The 19379-nt window shown below is 40.0% G+C and overlaps 1 protein-coding gene across 9 annotated transcripts in view; it reads right to left on the minus strand.

Annotated features, from left to right (window-relative positions):
* The window catches only part of trappc9 (trafficking protein particle complex subunit 9), a 154153-nt gene extending 134873 nt beyond the window's left edge, over positions 1-19280 (minus strand). For 3 of the 9 annotated variants that reach the window (XR_003743327.1, XM_028963922.1, XM_028963917.1), the window contains exons 1-10: positions 19201-19280; positions 17437-18039; positions 16076-16105; positions 14038-14183; positions 13163-13288; positions 10259-10285; positions 8877-8998; positions 6432-6557; positions 5887-6103; positions 3506-3649 (exon numbers count right to left, since the gene is read on the minus strand). Coding sequence is in view for 8 of the 9 variants with exons in the window: in XM_028963922.1 (XP_028819755.1) it covers positions 3506-3649; positions 5887-6103; positions 6432-6557; positions 8877-8998; positions 10259-10285; positions 13163-13288; positions 14038-14183; positions 16076-16105; positions 17437-18020 (1522 nt within the window). In the remaining variant the exon portion in view is untranslated. Of the gene's footprint in view, positions 1-3505; positions 3650-5886; positions 6104-6431; positions 6558-8876; positions 8999-10258; positions 10286-13162; positions 13289-14037; positions 14184-16075; positions 16106-17436; positions 18040-19188 lie in introns of all 9 variants that reach the window. The other 6 variants (XM_028963920.1, XM_028963923.1, XM_028963924.1 and 3 more) reach the window with 4 other exon arrangements.
* Positions 19281-19379: the final 99 nt, after the last annotated feature.

Below are 19379 nucleotides of genomic sequence, written 5' to 3' on the forward strand. Positions count from 1 at the left end.
AAAGAATGTTAAAGGAGTCATCATTTGTAAGATGTATGAGACATTATTTTCACAAATGGACTGGCCAATGGAGTCCATACCCTATTGAAAACCTTTGGTGCTGGAGAAAATTGTCCCACTGTCTCGGAGACAAATTAATACAACTCTGGATGAAAACAAATGTTTTTGCAGAAGCATTGCAGAAGGTCTTCGGAAAAATGCCACAGTGAAAGAATGACATAATCAATGCTAAATGTGGTCCAACAAAATATTCGAATGTAGACAATATTGCTGGTCTTCGTCCATTACAGAACCCACAATGGTCAAAGAAATCACTTGAAATGGACAACAGAAAGAATACATAACAATTTTGAATTGTGATCCAACAGAATTCTATTAAAGAACAAACTGATGAAACCAGTCTGGACAAAAATGACGGTAACCCTAGAAAAGACAGAAAATAATCAAACTAGTAAAACTAAGATGTGTCCTGTAATTAGCATCAAGTGTCTTCAAGCTTCCAATCAAGCAGTCAGCCTATTTAAAGTGAAAAGTAGCCACTGTGCTGATTGATATTATGGTGTACACCACACTGAACACAGATCACAGACTGCTAATGAGAGAATTATCTCAAGAGACAAGCATGTTAAAAGGTAAAGGCTATAAAAAACTTGATGTTCCTGTGACAACCATTGCACAAGTTATTCAAAATTTTATGGTCCACGAAACTGTAGCCAACCTCCCTGGACCTAGCCACAATAGGAAAATTTAAGTGATTGATAATATGAATGGTAACCAATGAGCCCAGAACAACATCCAAAGGGATTAGAGGTGAACTCCAACAACAAGGAATATAACTGTCAGATTGCAACCTCAGATGCTGTTTGAGGCAAAGTAGACTTAATGGAAGAATATCACGAATCATAAAAAAGCAAGACTGGAAATTCCCAAAATGCAAATTAACAAAGCACAAATCATCTGGGAGAATGCAACAAAACTAGAGCTTTTTGGCAAGTCGCATCATGTTCAGAGATGCAAAAATTAAGTGTACCATGGGGCTGCTTTCCTGTGTCTGGCACAGGTATTCTTGAATCTGTGCAAGGTCCAATGAAATCTGGAGGTCATTCTGGGGCAAACAGTACTACCCAGTCAGAGTCAGAATGCTTGGACTCTGTCACAGGTCATGGGTCCTCCAACAGGATTTTGACCCAAACACACACAGCTAAAAACACTACAGAATGGCTGTACCCTGGACAATTCTAAAGTAGCTTTCTATGAGCCCTGATCTAAATTCTATTGAGCATCTGCGGACGGAGCCAAAATCTGGGTAAGGCACCCTTAAACTTGACGACAGCTGGAGCAGTTTGCACCGGTCCACATGTGCAGAAGTATCACCAAACTTGAGAGTAACCCAAATCAATAAATTAAGCGATTGGCTCAAAAAGTAAAACAATTAAGTCAGGGGTACCATCATTTCTGTCCAGGCATGTTTCATTCGTCAGTTTTACTCAAAGGCTCAAATGTACAACAGTAAATATATATTACAATATAGATATTTTAATACATATTAACATTTGTATATTTTTATCTATGTGAATCATGATTTTCCATTATTCAAATCACTCTCACCTACACACAGATAAACTTGCAGAATTATCTGTTATGCATGAGACATATGAAGACACCCATTCTTTTCAGAATCACACCCCTCGCTAGGCGGTGTGTCCTCATTTTCAGATGATTCCTGTTTCATCAAAAACATCAAAAGTCGGAGCCAGAATGTATTGTTCAGGATATGAGTGAAGAGAATAGGCAAGGCAGAGTAGAAAGTAGTATTTTTTTTCAACAGAGCACATGATCAGAGCTGCTCATCACAGTCATGGCCTCAGATTTGATTTATTTATTTATTTGTTTTACTTATTTTCACTTTTGTAAGTTTCATAAATCAAAGCACACAGTGACTGCTATCACTACCACCATACTTCAAAAATCCCACTAAATTGCATGCATACAGACTAGAAGGAACATAGATGGTTTTTGTTTTTCACTCCCACCAGCAAAATGATAGCTCGGAAGATTCCTAATTTCGCAAAAAAAGCAGGGCGTGGAAAGAAAGAGGGAGGTTCATGTAAAACGTTTGTGGACAATTAAGTGAAGTCCACAGCAAGGTGCAAGTCTGTAATTTAAAGGTCCCTTATTATGGGGAGTTACTTTTTTAGGGGAAGGGTGGGAAATTCTCTGGGCAGAAAATGTATGGGAACTAGGAGGTAACCTTTCCCTCATGACGACATAAAGGGACAAATTCCAGATTCCATAGCTGCCAGCCTCTGAAAGGTGAAGCACAATGGCCAAAGCACTCTTTTGTACACATCACCATTTCTAGCCATAGGACCAAACACAGGCTAGGAAAACTCATATTAATTTAAAATAATCTCACAAAGCAAAATTTTCATGATTGGGGACCTTTAACGCTTACAATTTTTGAAAACCATATGGATTCTCTATGTGTCATGTGTACTCAGTCAGTGAATCTGTAGATACAAAGATTTCACCATAACACCAGCAAGAGGATTACTTATAATAGCAAAAATCACCTCACCATACGTAGTTGTGTAAATAATTGCATAAAAATCTTACATGTGCTTCTATGGCCACTGTTAAGTGAAACATGGGTCTGGTGTAGTTTTGTAAGTAATGTATTAATAATATAACAATAACTAATATAACTATATTGGCACTAGCTCATCAATGGTATTGCCAAGAAGCTCACCACCTAAGGATGTGGGTATGATTGTCATCCTCAAACCCTATCACAGTTATGATTGCCAAAATGTGCAAAGGAAGCATAAAAAAATGCAACATGTTAAAATATAGGCTTAGTTGGGTATATCAAATTGACAAATATTTTAACATTTACACTTAAACAATATAATGTTAAATAATATAATTTATGCACAATTTGCATATATTGAAAACTGTTCATTTTTAAACTAGTCCTAAGATTTTTGCCCAATCGCCAATTGTCTTAAATGAATCACAAGGGTCCTAATGTTAAACACAAGTTAAAGAGACATTTGCTCAACTTGCAAAAATGGACAGAAATTGTTAACACATACTCAGCTCTGCACAAAATTTAGAAGACGCGGAAGGCACTACGGCACCAGCCCCTGCCAAATTTTGCAATTTTGTGCTCATTGGGGGCAGTGGTGGCCTAGCGGTTAAGGAAGTGGCCCCGTAATCAGGAGGTGACAATCCCTTCACTTTACATTGGCCACTGGGAGGTGCTACAAGTGGAAATTTAATTTTTGGAATGCATTTCTTGAAATGTGACTTCTTTGCCATCATGACAATTTGTACCAGTTCTAAACCTCTTGGAATGTTCATGGCAAATATGGACATTTAACATATAATCTCACCCTTGATCATCCCTGCATATCCCAATATGACTCCAGGAAGTCACCAGAAGAAAGTCTGAAAAAGGCTGAGACAGCCACAAAGTAACCTCGGGAATGGGCAAGGGAATTACCTTGGTCAGACAGGAAGTCCAGCATGGTCTGCAGAAGGAAAGACAGGTGTCGGACAGACAGGCCAGGGTTGCCCATGCGGCGAGACGCATAAACCAGCTCATGTAGCAAACGCATCTGCACTGCTGCCCATCCGTGATGGGTTCCTAATGGAGAGAGGTGGTAGAGATGCATTGTATTGACAAACAAGACTTATGGAAGACATTTTGAGTGACATCTTTTTTGCAAAGAAAAAAAAAAAAAAAGAGAGATTTTAGCTGTTAATGTCAAAACAGTACTGCTTCCATCTTCACAGTGCACCTACACCAGATGTGCCAACATGCTCCAACTTAACATCTACATGTAGGAGTAGCTTGTCTCCAAATCTACATGTATTTGTATGTAGATGGAAAGCCAGTTCGTATTAAAAGACTGGTTTCAGCAAGACTACCATCAAATTAACATTTCCCTATCCTGATACTGATTTTTAAGGAGCATAAATGAGAAAATGTCTGTGATATTGCCAAGTACATCACTTCAGTCCATAGTGTTTCTGACCTGTAAAGCGGATCTCATGAGCATGACAATGGAAGCATAGCTAGCATTTCTTAAATTTTGTGGGGCCTTACCTCTTGATGTTGTGAACATGAAAATGGAGTGGGATGATTGAGTGTGGGGTATTTTCATTTAATCGTTCACAAATGGCACAAAGATGAACAATAACAATTCTACATTTGTTTATTTTCTGGAAAGAAATACCTCCCTATTTTGTGTACACACACACACACACACACACACACACACACACAGGTTCTCTCATCTGAGTTGAGGTTGCAGCTGAGCCAGGGTAGAATTGAAGGGTGGTTGCCAATGAAGCAAAAAGCTACTGGAAGCTACTGGCCATGTTTCCATGTCTGTTGATTGGTTGAGTGGATGAGGACTGGTCATACCTGCATGACCAGTCCTGCATAAAACTGATTATTTTATTGTAACATAAAAAAAAAATAATAATATGTTTGAGGCAGGAGCCCATGAGACAAATGGACATCTTCGGCATGGGGCTGAGAGGAGCATTTACTTGTGCATTTACTTCCAGTCTTTCTGTGCGATAAAAGAAGTGATGGGAAACCCATGGATGAGCAGAGAGAGCATGTTTCAAATAATCATGCGTTGGATAAATATTGCAGGGAAAAGCAACAATATGCTTACAGATCAAATGCAGATAGGTTTATGAAGTGTCCTTGTGAATGAATGAATAAATCAGTAAGATACCGATGGGTGGAAAATGGAATTTAAGGATGTTTCATTTCATTAGTGTCTGAAAAGCCCACTGAGACTTATGTTTTGTAATTTTGGCTATACAATAAGTTGTTGTTGTTGTTTAGGTGTATTAGGCAGCAAGTGAATATTTTGTCCTTGAAGTTTACATTTACATTTACCGCATTTAGCAGACGCCCTTATCCAGAGCGACTTACAATCAGTAGTTACAGGGACAGTCCCCCCCCTGGAGCAACTTAGGGTTAAGTGTCTTGCTCAGGGACACAATGGTATTAGTAGGGTTTGAACCTGGGTCTTAGGCGAGTGTGTTACCCACTAGGCTACTACCACCCAGGTTGATATGGTAGCACCAGAAAAAATGGACAAGAACAACTTTGATAAGGGCTAAATAGCTTGAAGCTAGATGACTATCATAGCACAGCAAATAACTTAAGTGCCTGCATTGGTACATGAACAATATTCCCTGATGGCAATGATTCAAGAGTGGATTGAGGAACGCAACAATGAGATCTAGATGTTGCCTATCTATTGAAACAAATGCCTCAGTGGGTCAGGGGTTTTGTTTGCAAAACGGGACCAACTCAAGATTAGCAATGTTGTCATACCTGTAAGGCTGTTCATTAGTTTTCCTACAAATAAAGTTAATTCCATAGTTTACCAATTCTGAAAATTAATGCTTTTAAAAATCCAGATTTAAATTTTCTCTTCAACCTTTTCTAATTGGGTGGTCCAGGTTATCCAAGAGCAATTGTGAAACACAGACCTATTCCATGGTTTAATTACATTTACATTTAAGGCATTTGGCAGACGCCCTTATCCAGAGCGACTTACAACGTGCTCTCTAGTTACCATCGATGAAGTGATCAGTTCTGGTTCATTAGGACCCCAACTATGAATACAACATTTTTATTCACTCATTGTAGATTCTGTACACAAGTTAGACAATAAGAAGGTTACAAGTTAGTCTAAATATTCATTCCACCACCGAGGGGCCAAGACAGAGAAGAGTCTAGATGAATGTCTTCCTTTTACCTTTAGCGATGGAGGGGACCAAGCGAGCAGTACTGGATGCGCCCACTTCAGAGACTGAAAGCTTGCAAGAACCTGATTGTCACAGACAGCATACCTTTGCTGAAGTCTTTGGGATCCAGGGACAAGCAGTAACCAGGCAGGGTTTCCAAAAGCAGCTTGTAGCAAGCTCTCCAACCTGGCTCAGGGATAGTAGGGGCCACACACTGCATAGCGGCCACTCGCTTGAAGAAGGCCGATTTGCGGTGGAAGCCAATGAGGTCATAGAGCTCTGATAGGACACTGTAGCGTTGGATCTTCTCTTCTTCTGACAGCTGGAGAGAAGTGAAACAGCTTTTTTTCTTGGCCTTTTTTATTACTAACATAAGCCAGAAAGATAGAAACCCATTCTGCAAAAAATCAAGAACTCATGTAACCTTATTAGCAAGTCAGTAAAAGATGGTAGTCAAACTAAAAAGCTGAGTGTTCAGATGCTGTCTTAATTTCAGTTATATGTCCCCTTTGTGTTTGTGTCCCCCCCTGAGCACACATACTCATTTGTCAGTGGCTTTTGAATGAATTAACAAAGTAGATTCTGCAAATGAAGCAGGAGGTGTCTGAGATGGCAGAGGATGTGTGCCAGAAAAAGTGAAAGATGCTAACCTGGCCCAGGTTGATGTAAACGGCGTTCTGCAGGAACTCTGAGGCTTCCATGGCCCTTTTCTGAATGGCCAGCACCCTCACCGCTTTTACACAGGCCTCCAACTCAATCACCCCAGCATTCTTATACTGACACAAAACACATAACAGTACACACAAATTTACACTATGGGCAGAGGAAAAATCAATATGCAGCAATAATGTAGACTGTACTTTGCAGTATTGCATTGTGAACAATTGTCCAGCAAGACATAATGAATAAGAGAACAATCAGTATCATGTAATCATTGTTATCATGAACAGGGCCATAAGTGTATACAGAACAGTAAGTAGACAAAACAGAAAACTTGAATGCTAGTGAAGGTGTATCTACGTGCATCAATTTAACTGCAGCCAAGAGCAAGGCACAATTGTCCTTCTATGATTATGATCACAGATATAAGGCCAACACTCAACACTGTCAGACCATAGACACACCATCCACAGCAAAATAAAACCTTTAACGCATGCAGTTTGGACAGGCAGTGAATCGTACTCTATGGAAATAATTTTGGTTGACATATTTGGAAAAGCATGCACTTGCACATGCACTTGCTAAATAGACAATAAACATTAAATAAGGTTCATTACAACCAGTGGGGAAACTGTCTCTCATGAAGTTGATTGGCCCAATAAAAGTTTATTTTTCCTCACATCCCCACAGATCATTAGTGTTGCCTTTACCAGAGGTTGACACTTTATCCACTCAAACCTCAGCAGGGCGCAAAAAAGCTGCTAAATGCACCAGTCTTGAAGATAAACGGGTGATGAGTTTAGTCATGCTTCAGCCTAAGACGAGGAGATACTAAACATTCCAAAAGCAGAGAGATAACACATGAATTCCTATACTAGACAGAGTGAATCAAAACTTATCAAACAAGCAACTGTGACAGCAAAATAATAAATCAACCCTGAAATCAAAATCTAATGAAATCAATAAACAGTAGAGGTAATAATGATAATTCCAGACATCATTGTCTAACAAAAACAATTGAAAAGAAATGTAAAAAAAAAAAAAAAAAAATCTCAATCTTTTATTTAAAGAACAATGAAGTAGATTTGTATGTGTATAAATATCAATGGGTATTATTTTTTGGTTTTAGTATGCATAATGGGTTTTTTTTGCAATCCACACACAATAGACAGGATTTTTATTATCAACTAGATGAACAATAAATGTTAAGGTCCACAACCCTCTTTAGGACTACAACTAATGGCCAAGCCATTGTAGCTGCTAATTAAAATCCAATTAATATGTGAATGTTCCGGAATCAGGGGGCTAATTTAACATTGTATAAATGGCCTGTACAAGAAGGGCACAAGATGACAGGCCAATGCAAAAAAAATGCAATTAGTGAGGTGAACACAGCTTCCCATACTCATTAAAAACACCAGTCACACACATATGTTTACTGCCTCACAAGTGTTAATCAATAGTATGATTATGTTTTTGCGTGTGTTTCAATTCATGGTCTTTGTCCCTCAGTTTTGTGAGAAAGTGAAGTCAATCGACGAAAATGCTAAGCATTACTGATGTTAAGATGCATAGTGTCCTCTTGTGGAGGCAGCAAGAAGTGCTGATTTCAGAGTTTAAAAAGTTCCATGACATGAAAAGTTCCCTTTATGAGATTATTTAACATTAGTTCCCCTAGCCTGTCTGTGGTCCTGTAGAAATGGTGATAGGTGTAATGAGTGCTTTGGCCATTCTGCTTCGCTGTTCAGAGAGCGGCAGCTCAGATAGTCAGATCTGGAATTGCTTCCCTTATGTCATCATAAGGGGAAAGGTTACCTCCTGTTTCTCATGGGGAAGAGATGTCCTGGGGAAATATCATTGTGTGACTGGATCAAAGTGCCTGTAATTCTGCATCAAGGCTAAATTTGGGCTAAATACTTATTAAGTATTAGTGGAACACTAGGCACTTTCTCCTGGACAGGAGTCGTATTTCCCAGACCAATAATGAGAGAGAGAGCTAAAAAAGACCCCAGTATGAAGCTGGTTTATATATTAATCATTATTGCAATTTTATATTACACATACCAATTTTAATCACACACTTAAATATTTCATTTGGACAGCATTTACTGTGGCATTGTTTTTTTTCTGCAATGTTACACAATTTTCCACTGCTCCAGAATCCAATCCTTCCTGATTAGCCACACCAATCACTGTTTATTCACAAATCCTTTAGTTCTCTTAAGTGTGGAAATGTCACTGAGAGTTAAGCTGTTCACTTTTAATGATTTGATTTCACCGAACATTTCGGTGATCACTGATAATGACCATTTTTTTCCAACCACAAGATGATGGTTCCCGTTCTTCTTTCCAGTTCTTAATAATGGGGTGGACAAATGAGCGAAACTGGAGTGTGCAAGTGGTGTAATTAAAGCCACGTATGACATGTCTCTCACCTTGCCATAGTACGAGATAGCCTCCTTGTACTTTTCAATGATGTCTTCAGGACTCAGACAGTTCTTGGCTCGGCCAATCTCACTGCTGGTGTCTGCATTTATGCCATTGGTAGTGAGGGCACCTATGAGGGAGGACAGGATGCAAAGGTACAAGAAAGAAGAGGAGAGAAAGAGAAAAAAAATCTGCTGGTCAACAACCCTGATCAACCTACCATCTCATAAAGCTAAGTGCTTGTTGCTGAGACTTGAAAGACCAGAGTGAACAGGCATAAGTGACATCTAATTAAATATGCTGGTCAATATGCTTTTCATGTACAACAATGAAAAGGAGGAAAGAAAAAGTGGAAAATTTTCAAATGGATGTCGTGCAGTGCTTTCTCTGCATGAAAACAAGCTCAAGACTTGTGATGGAGCAAAGTGTCAAAAAGTCACAGTGTATTCATGCCAAAGCTCAGCACAAAATAGCAAAAAGTGAACAGGTGTCTGAAACAGATTTTTATCTTCATTTTAACTTTAAGCAATGGCCGGTGAGGCTGTGAGACTTTTAAAGCCATCAATGGGTGCCTGAGGCCTGACAGCTTCAGGTCTAAAAGTGCATCTGGCATACAAAGCTCAAAAGCAAGCCAACTAGAAAAGCACTGATGGCTATAATGAAATAAACCGAGCTGCCTGTTCAGCAAAGGGCAGATGTGTGCTGCCGCCGGCAGAAAAGAGCTCATGTCATTAGTCGTTGCTGTGTGATATGGTCAGTTTACCACAGGCACACTTTGAGGGAAAAAGAATATAATAATCATTTTAACAGGGAGGATATTCCTCCAAGCGTTATTCTACCTCTACCTATAAAAAGTACAGTGAATAGAAACCAATTCATGTTCTAAGTATAGTCCTCACTTCGTACTGTTTTTCATTGTTTGCTAAGCATAAACATTGTCCTCATTTCACATCATAGTCAAAGACATGAAAAAACACAAATGTGTCAGGAAAGGAGGATTTGGAATAAAACTCCACAGGAATTGTTCCATTTCAGACACAATACCGCCATCTACTGGCAGTCGCATGCATGACAAAACACTTCATTTCCACACTTAACCGACTTTAACAATCACAAACACCAGCTGATTAACTCCACAGAAGCAGGCAAGAAACCATTTAGAAGAAAACAGCTTGATCAAAGGAAAGATTAATTTCATTCTTCCTTGTGCAATCTGTACAATCAAAAGTAAAAGTGATTTAAATGGAAGACAGAAAAATAACAAAAGTCATTGTCACACAGACACATGGCCGGGCCAGGGCTTGGGATGACAAACGCAGAAGGGCGTAACACAAGCTAAGAGGCAGAAGAAATCCATCTAGCACTACAACAAGCCAGGTTGATGCCCTACCTGGGTCAATGAGAAGCTCCTGAGCACCTACAGGTGGAGGGAGAGAGAGAAGGAACATTGACTCCTGGATACAAAGCACAGACAGAGAGGAACTAAAAGTGCCAGACCTGTCAGAGCTGCCACCAAGGCTTTTCAACTGAACTTCAGGTAGAAATTATTGTGTGTGCTCAGTTGAATTCATCATTAGTAATATTATTGTTGTTACTATTACTATTATTATTGATCACCTCAATATTTTGCCAGCACTTTTAGGTCAGACTGCATTGGACTGCAAGGTTTATCAATGCAAGCTCAACAGCATAAAGCAGATGCCACACTCACAAAAAAATATAGATAATCAAAATCACAGAATAAAAGAACAAATATGCATTAGTAAGAAGAGTACATTTCGTATATGAGCTGTGGAAAATATCACAATATTTGAATGAGATATTTCCTTCACCGTCACTTGGTGGTGAACATGGCCATCATGAAGCTTTTCTGGACAACTGCCTGTCTTTCATGATGTAAAAGAAAAAGATGGACATTCTTAAAAGGTTTCCTATAATGAGATTATTTAACATTATTATGAGTTCCCCTAGTCTGTCTGTTGCCCGTAGTGGCTAGAAATTGTGATATTTGGTCACCGTTCAGAGAGCGGCAGCTCAGATGGTCAAATACGGAATTGCCCCCTTATGTAGTCATAAGGAAAAAAATTACCTCCCGTTTCTCATGTTTTTTCTGCCCAGAGAACTTCCCATCCATCCCCAAAAAAATTAACTCTACCGACCGTCATGGCTTCAAAACGTGTGAACCATTGCAGTTGTTTGGTGATTGGATGTCAAAATGAGCACAAATGTATTTTTTTAGTTCCGTTACACGAGACTTTAAAGAACCAGTGGGTTCACATTTTTTCTGGAAAAACACAGACACAACTTCCTGTCTGCACCAAACATTGTGGCTGGTGAATGGTGTTGATGATGTCATTTCCCCGAATGCCTGCTCACTTCTATTGGCCATTCTCCTCCTCATTCTGCCTTTCTCCTCCTCATTAGCATCTAAAGCTACAGACACTGAAACAGAGAGTCTTGGGAAAATCCCACTGTGTGACTGGATCAAAGTGGCTGTAATTCTGCACCAAGGCTGAATATCGGAAAGAGACTTCAGATACAGTATTAGGGGACCAACAAGACCGATATAAAAGCAAACAAATATAATGGAACCTTTAAATTTGAATTAAACAAACACCAAAAATCACATTAGCCAATATTTTATTCACAACACAGATAACATTACAAATGTTTAAATTTAAAAAAATCTTACAGGCTCATGTTTACTATGGTGTAGCATCTCCTCTTCTTATCAAAATCATTTAAAGACAATCTGGGCATCAAGTTTGATTAGACTTAATTTCTGGGTTTTTCATGTTTTGGTCCCATTCTTGCCTGATATAGGTTTCTAGCACCCATGGCAGTGGTGGCCTAGTGAGTAAGGAAATGGACCCATAGACCTACGGTTGTTGGAACAGTCAAGGTGCCACTGAGTAAAGTACCATCCCTAACACACTGTTCCCCGGGTGCCTTTCATGGCTGGATTAAATGCAGAGGACATGTTACGTTGTGTGCACTGTGCTGTACTGCAGTTTCATAATTACAATCCCTTCACTTTCCATTTGTACTAATGTGCTCTATATGGACTGGACTGCAGGCTAGCCAGTTCAGCACTTGGACTCCTCTCTAATGAAGCCATGCTGTTGTAATGTGGTCCTGGGGAAATACACAAAGTCTTCCTTGAAATAGATGTCGTCTGGAGGGGAGAATGGAGTTGCTGCAGCATTCATAGTTCCTCCCAAAACATGCAAGCTGTCCATACCATATGCACTTATGCATCGCCATACCATAGGAGATTCTGAAAAAATCCTGGAAGGTCTCACTGAGTCCATGATTACCAAGCAAGAAAGTTATATTCTGAACTCAACTGACCATAGAACACTTCCCCCTGGCATAAAATAAAGGCCTTGTCCTTTACACACAGAGACATCTCCAGTTTCTCTGAAGCTTTTGATGATGTTATGCAATGTAGATTAATAGATTTGCAAGGCTTCACAATTTCACGTTTTAAAAACAATCTTTTCATGCATTCTTTCACAGATCGCAGAACCTCTCGCCATCATTACTTCTAAGACACTCTGCCTCACTAAGACATTTCTTTTATATCTTTACAGACCTGATATTAATTAATGTAATTAGTTACTAGATGTTCTCCCAAGTGAATCTTCTTTGCCTTTTCAGCCATGGGTGCCCATAGCATCAAATTGGAAATGGGCTCATTTAGTGGATAAAGGTGTACAAGTTCCCAGTTTTAACATTTGTTATGTTATTTGTGTTTGGTTGTGAATAAAATATTGGTTTATGTGATTTGAAAGACTTTTACTTTTCAATTTATTAAAATTTAAGGAACGTCCCAACTTTTCTGGTACTTTGTTGTAATGATAGCAACATAATATATATTGAGTAATTCTGAGACTGAGAGACTGAGACTGAGACTATTATTCTGAGAAAAATAATAATCATAATTCCAGATTTACCCAGTGCACACTGGCAGCTGGTGTTCTGGCCGCACAACTGTGTAAAACTAAGCCCATCTTAATTGGGTCATTTAGAAGAATCATTGGTCACAAACAAATGGTTTTGCGTTTGCACTTACACCCTCTTTTTTTTTCATTCAATTGCAGAAATAAACAAGCACACCACTGCACAAATAAAGTCAAACATGGAAGCAAGAGTAAGGCTCTGGGTGACTGAACCAGCCAATAGCAAATGGCAGTTACTCTAGCCATGATGAAGATGGAAAGTTTCAGATCAGCAATTCAGGTCTGTCAAGAGGTTAAAGATGAGATTAAACCCAGACCACACCCCTACTCACCGGGCCGGTGTCTTTTCCCTGAATCTGCTGCTTGAGAGATGCTTGGTTTGCGGGCCGCCCTCTTCCCTGCTGTTCCCCCAGGGTAATGGAATATCACAGAAGCTGAACACAGACCTTCCAGGGCAGCTGATGACAGAAACACCACATTATTGTATATTTATTTAAACCTACAGTCATCAAATGCTCTAGTTTGTTGTTTTGCTTTTTGTGAACTTCTCGAATTTCATTTTTTTTTTTTTGTGTTTTAGTTTGTGTAGTACTCTGTACGCTACTGTGTGCGTCTACGCTCTGTGCATCTTAATTGTAGCCTCTTTATGCGAGTAATAATTTGGCACTATGGCATTATAAGTATACTTCGCTTTATGTAAAAACTGTATGTGTGTACCAATAACCAGGATCAAAATCAAGGTCATAAAACAGTAGGTGAGTATAATCATGTGATCAAAGGTGATGTATAAGCAACATAAAGGTCCACAACAATAAAAGTTATGGTAAAGGAATAGCATTTTTAAGCAGAAAGCCCTGTATCCTTATATTAAACTTTTAAATCTTTATATCCTAAAGAGTTCAATCCTGGCATTCTAATGTGTAAGGTTTAGAATATTTTCATGGTGCATTCGCTTGAGTGTTATTTCTGTCACCCAGAAGGCAAAATAAGTTTTAAAGGGGGAGTTGGGGAGGCTGGGGTTGTGGGAACTAATGGACTGCTCTGAAATTGAAGCAGTTTATTATATGAACAACAAATGTGACATCAAGTACAATGTTTTATATTCTACTTTTATATCCATTTTCCTGATCACAGATCATTCAGCTTCAGGGTTATGAGTTTTCAAACGTAAAAGACGGCCCAAACAGGTTTGACTTGTGCCTCTCACCTCCCAGCCACAGGAAGTCATTAACGGAGCGCAGCAGCTCCACAGCCATGTGGTAATGCACCAGGGCATCCTGCAGCATGCCTGCCTGCAAACACAGGTCCCCAACATGCTTCCTCATGCGGCCCTGGCATCTCTTTTTATAGTGCCTGAGGAAGAGGACAAGAGGAAGAGGGCATGGCTGTCATCATACCTGCATCAATGAATGGTTTTAAATTTAATCACGGGTGACATTGGAAACCTTTATAAATCTGTATCCAGCAATGGTGTCTAATTCAAAAGAATGCACGTCTTACCTGATAAAAACCGGCAGAACAAAATGCTCTGGGGAAGCAATGGGATCAGTTTAAAGCGAAGCTACAAGGGAAGCAGGGACCGTACAAGAAGAGGCTTTAATCTCTAAAGCGGTGTTCAACAGAGACCAGATGATAAAAAGGATAGGAAAGTGGTGAAGGCAGCAACTGGGAAGACTTCTGGAAAGCTGTATAGAGCCATTAGAGCCTGGGGAGGTCAAGGGTCAAATAAGGTACATAAAACTTAATTTAAGTAACTACTGGGTAAATATTAAAAAGTGGCCAGTGCATGATGGACAGCATAGCGCATGGATGCCATACTGTTCAATTCATGGGTTCAGGAATGGATGCGATGCTCAGCCAGTGGGGTGTTCTCCATGAACGTTCATATGAAATCCATGTTTTCTATACCTAATAATAGCACCTCCCCAGGCCTCGGAACAGGCCTACGGGCTCTCAATCTCTCTGCCAGCTTCAAACACCAACTCTTCCCACAGACACGTTTCACGTAATACTTCAAACAAAAGCAATTTATATAAAAAATAAAAGTCTACCAGTTCATTCTTTACTTTCTTTGTGCTTAATTTTCTTTAGTTACTTAGTATGTTCAGGGTTAATATTCATAGTTCTACTTCTTGGTGCAACAGTACAGGTATCCCAAAGTATGATCCATACCTCAGTTTTTGGGCCACAGTTTTGGTTAATTTTCGATACTTGTTTTGTGTGTAACAGAACAATATGCGGGTTATATTTTTGTGTTTTACCCACTAGGCTACTACCACCCACTTAACTTTAGTTGAGATATACTCCAGTTACTACAGTTACTACACCCATTAGCACTTACAGCTTAACAGGCTCTGAGTGCACAGAAGACGCAATCTCCACAGACAGCACCAGAGCCTGTTAAACTGTAAGCACCGATGGCCAAAAGCCCCTCCCCATGAGTTAATGACCAATCAACATTTCTGGATCAATTGCAAAAACAAAATCTACTTTCTCTTACTTTCTACCATGACTTGCTGCAGCCATTCTTCTTCCTTTTATTTATCTACCTTCTTTTATCTGTCTACCTGAGCAGCTCTTTATTTCTTATCTTTCAACTTATTAGTCTCTTTATGTTGTTTTCGTTTTCTGATTGTCAGCCATTGACAGAAACACATATGAATCATATGCTATATGGACTCTAGTTCAGTCTCAAGCAGGTTGTTTAGATTTTTTTTTTTGAAACCTTGCTCTTCTGGTCACTGAAAAACATTTGTTGCATTTCATTTTCTCAAACCTCTGTTTAGATTCTGCAACTAGAGCCATCTCTGGATCACACATCCTCCAACAGTACAGACTGAACATTGGTGGCTACAGTTTGATGAGTTCTGTGTTCTCTGATGCCCTTTGCATTGTCTTCAGTCAATCCATATCATTCGTTATCTTGCTAAAGATTGAACCCCTGTCTGTGCATTGCAAATAAAATATTGCATTAAAATAACTGTATTTACTGTGGCATTCAGCTTAAAACATTAGACACATAATACTGTGTGATTAGACCTTCTCAATCATACAATAGCTCTTAATCAACAGTTATAACTCAATGTAGATCACAAATCAGGAATAAGCAGGATGAGAGTGGCTGTGGAGTTCTTAAACTATAGCTGAAGGAAGAGGAGGAGTAAGAAGAAGGGATGAGGCAAGGGCCTGAAGCAGGTGGGAAGAGTGGAATGAAACTAAAGTGACATTCAGGACCAACGGCTCACCTTTTCACACCCAATAACAAACTCACAGGACAGTATGAAAGAAAAGAAGAAAGACAAATAAACCAAGGCAAACCAAGGAGGAAAAATAGAAAAAAAAACACAAAGTAGAGAATCATGAGACAGGAGAGAAAAAACAATGCTGGTCCAAGGCCAGAACGGATTCATTTAAAAAAAATGACACAGAACCTGGAAAATTGGAGTACTGTGGCAAGAAATATATGGGAACCTTTTTGAAGTCCATGGTTTTGTGCAGTAATGTGTTATAAAAGTGATCTAATCTTCAAAGTCAAGGGAAAAGTATGGGAACCCTTGAATTAATTATCTCACAAAAGCTAATTGGTTACTTTGCAACCCTTTATATAAAGCTGTAAAAAAAAAGTATGGTGGAGGAAGCACCTGCTTTGCTGCATCAGAACCTGAAGGGAAGATTATTCAAGGGGAAGTATTAAAAATTCTGCACAATAGAGTGTATCTATGTAGAGTGTATCTACGTCAGCTGAAACTCTGTAGAACTCTGCAGGGTGACGCAACAGGACAATGACCCAAAACATCAAAGCAAGTCCACAACAGAATGGCTTCAGAAAGACCAGAACTCAAACCAACAGAGACACTATGTGATGTCAGGAAGCGAGCCGTGCACATGAGCCATGCACAGAGTACTACAGACAGCAGTTCTGTCAGGAAGAATGGTCCAAGATTCCTCCTGCCAAGCACTAAAGCAATATGAGTTGTTTATGGTTGTTTTCAATGAAGACATAAAAGATCATATTTTTGTCAGTACCCAATACATTTTGTGTCAAATTAATGCCGAAATACATAAAATTTCGAAAGGTTTCACATACTTTTCTTGCCACCGTATAAATGTTATTAATCCATTTTCATGATAATAAAATATTTCAGGGCCTAGGGTTCCTAGGGCCTTGCAAATTATATATAGTTTTTCTGATTAACCTATAGTTGGTTATGTATCACGTGACAGGTGTAAAGATGCATTATGTAAACAACAAAGAGTAAAAATGCTGCATAGAAGTGTTAAATAGGCATAGTGTTATAGTTCTATATGGCAATATTAGCAATCTTCAAATGGTCACAGTACAATAGTTCAATATATAACCCCTTTAATTAATACAAACATCAGGCCAGGGTATTATAAGCATTTTGCCCAAGTTTCATGAATTTAGTTTACAAATTGCACAATTTAAATCTTGCAGACTTGCAAACAGTTGTTCAGTAACAATATTTTTTTTGTTTCTACAATTTAAAGTCAAGCCATGATATAGTGGTCTACATCAGTAGGATAACGTTCTAAAAAACAGTGTTGGATGTTATTCCTACACTGAATAAAAAGCCAAGAAACTCACCTGCTGTCTGTATCTAATCCCACAAAATCCTTCTTCTCAAACGGAACACACAGCAATGGGATCTTATCTCCAGATTTATCAGTGGTCCGGTCAAGGCGCTTGGATTCCAGCACGATGAAGATGGACTCCACAAAGTCCTCCACCCTCCTCTCCAGATCGGGACAGCTGTCGCAGTCGGGGTAGAAGGCCACGTCGGTGCGATGCTGTTCTGCGATCTCCCCCTGAAGGCCGAACACCAGCAAGCGCGAGTCGTACAGCGTGGACCCGAACACCTCCTTCTGCCCATGGAAGCGCTCTGACGTCTGTGGCCACTCCTTGGCTGAAGCGCAGGTGGTGATGGCAATGAGCCCCACCACTTTGCGGTGGGTCTGGAAGTCACCCCATTCGTTGTTTTCGGGAGGGTAGTGGTGCCGATAGCGGATGTAGAGCAGGCGCTGGGAGCTGCGGATGCTCTGCTGGCAGACGCTGGAGATGCGTTTATAGATGCGGAAGAACTGGTCCTCAGGGACAATGCCCACTGGCTGGACCACCACCAGAACTGACTGATGGTCTTCAGCACACTGCATGTAGTCTGGGATGCTCATGGCCGCTCATGCAGGCTCACTATAAGCACACAGAAAGGAAAGTTCATAAACTAACACAATTCTTTTGGGTTTGGCTGAACCCTTTCATTATAAAACATTTACAGCATTTATCAGACGCCCTTATCCAGAGCGACTTACAATCAGTAGTTACAGGGACAGTCTCCCTGGAGCAATTTAGGGTTAAGTGTCTTGCTCAGGGACACAATGGTAGTAAGTGGGATTCGAACCCGGGTCTTCTGGTTCATAGGTGAGTGTGTTACCCACTAGGCTACTACCACCCACGGGGATTCTTCCATTACAAGGCCAGACACGCCAGCAGCATTTTGCGTCCATGCTTTTAATTTAGGAGCAATCACAACACACACAAACGGAACCTGGTAAAAAAAAAAAAACTATGCATCCCATGACCAAATATGGTCTCCCAGTAATCAGCTCAGACAAGGCAGTGGCCGCCTCAGCATAATCAAGTCATTATAACTTTTGTATTCGGCACACACTCGCGGCAAATATAAGGGAGGCCAGTGAAACAAGGTGCTTTTACTTCCAGCTTCCTGCTGCTACTCTTTTCGGCAGAGACGAATAGCAACTGTCGGTAGTGTGGATGTAGTAACCAGCCAGCTAGTTCATGGTGCCTAATGAGCTACGTTTCCACGCGATGAAACATAATGCCGACGTCGCTGTGATCAAAAGAACGTCGTGAAAAATATAATGACTACATGGACCCTGGTCGCTGTGCTGGGAGCCCTTTGCACTGTCTCTCGCCTGCACATTCAATTGTACACACGTTTATTATAAAATTTAATCCTAACGTTTATTAAGTTTCAGGGTCGAGCATAAAAAAAAAAAATGCTTTTAAATGTTCAGCGCTTGATGACGTCGAACTGCATCTAAACCAGGAAGTCGTGTTTCAAAACGAGCATGTTAAAAAGCTAAAACCCCTAACTCTTCAAATGCTGGATATAAGCGTCGGAATAAATACGCTACGTCCTGCAAGATGTAGTTGACACGACGCGCCTCGCATCACAGAACACAGCTGAGGGCAAGCTAAGCTAAGATAGCGAACTGAATTTGTAACATGAAAACATGATCAAAATACGACAGGCGGCAGACACCGCAAACATTCTGCCTTTACTTGCCATTAGAAGATTATTATAGAATAGTGACATACAGTGAAACTCACAGTCTGGTTTCAAAACACAGACGGATGATCACCAATTCTTCTTCGCTGAATTTTGGAATGTTCCAGATAAAGTTGGTTACTGCGCCCCCGACAGGACTGGAGTAACGCGGCATTTGGTCTGTCCACGAAGCGTAGATAGAAACGTTCAGCCTCTCAGCATTCGTCAATACCGCCGCTTC

Source organism: Denticeps clupeoides, chromosome 20, assembly GCF_900700375.1.
Source record: "Denticeps clupeoides chromosome 20, fDenClu1.1, whole genome shotgun sequence".
Classification (NCBI taxonomy): domain Eukaryota; kingdom Metazoa; phylum Chordata; class Actinopteri; order Clupeiformes; family Denticipitidae; genus Denticeps; species Denticeps clupeoides.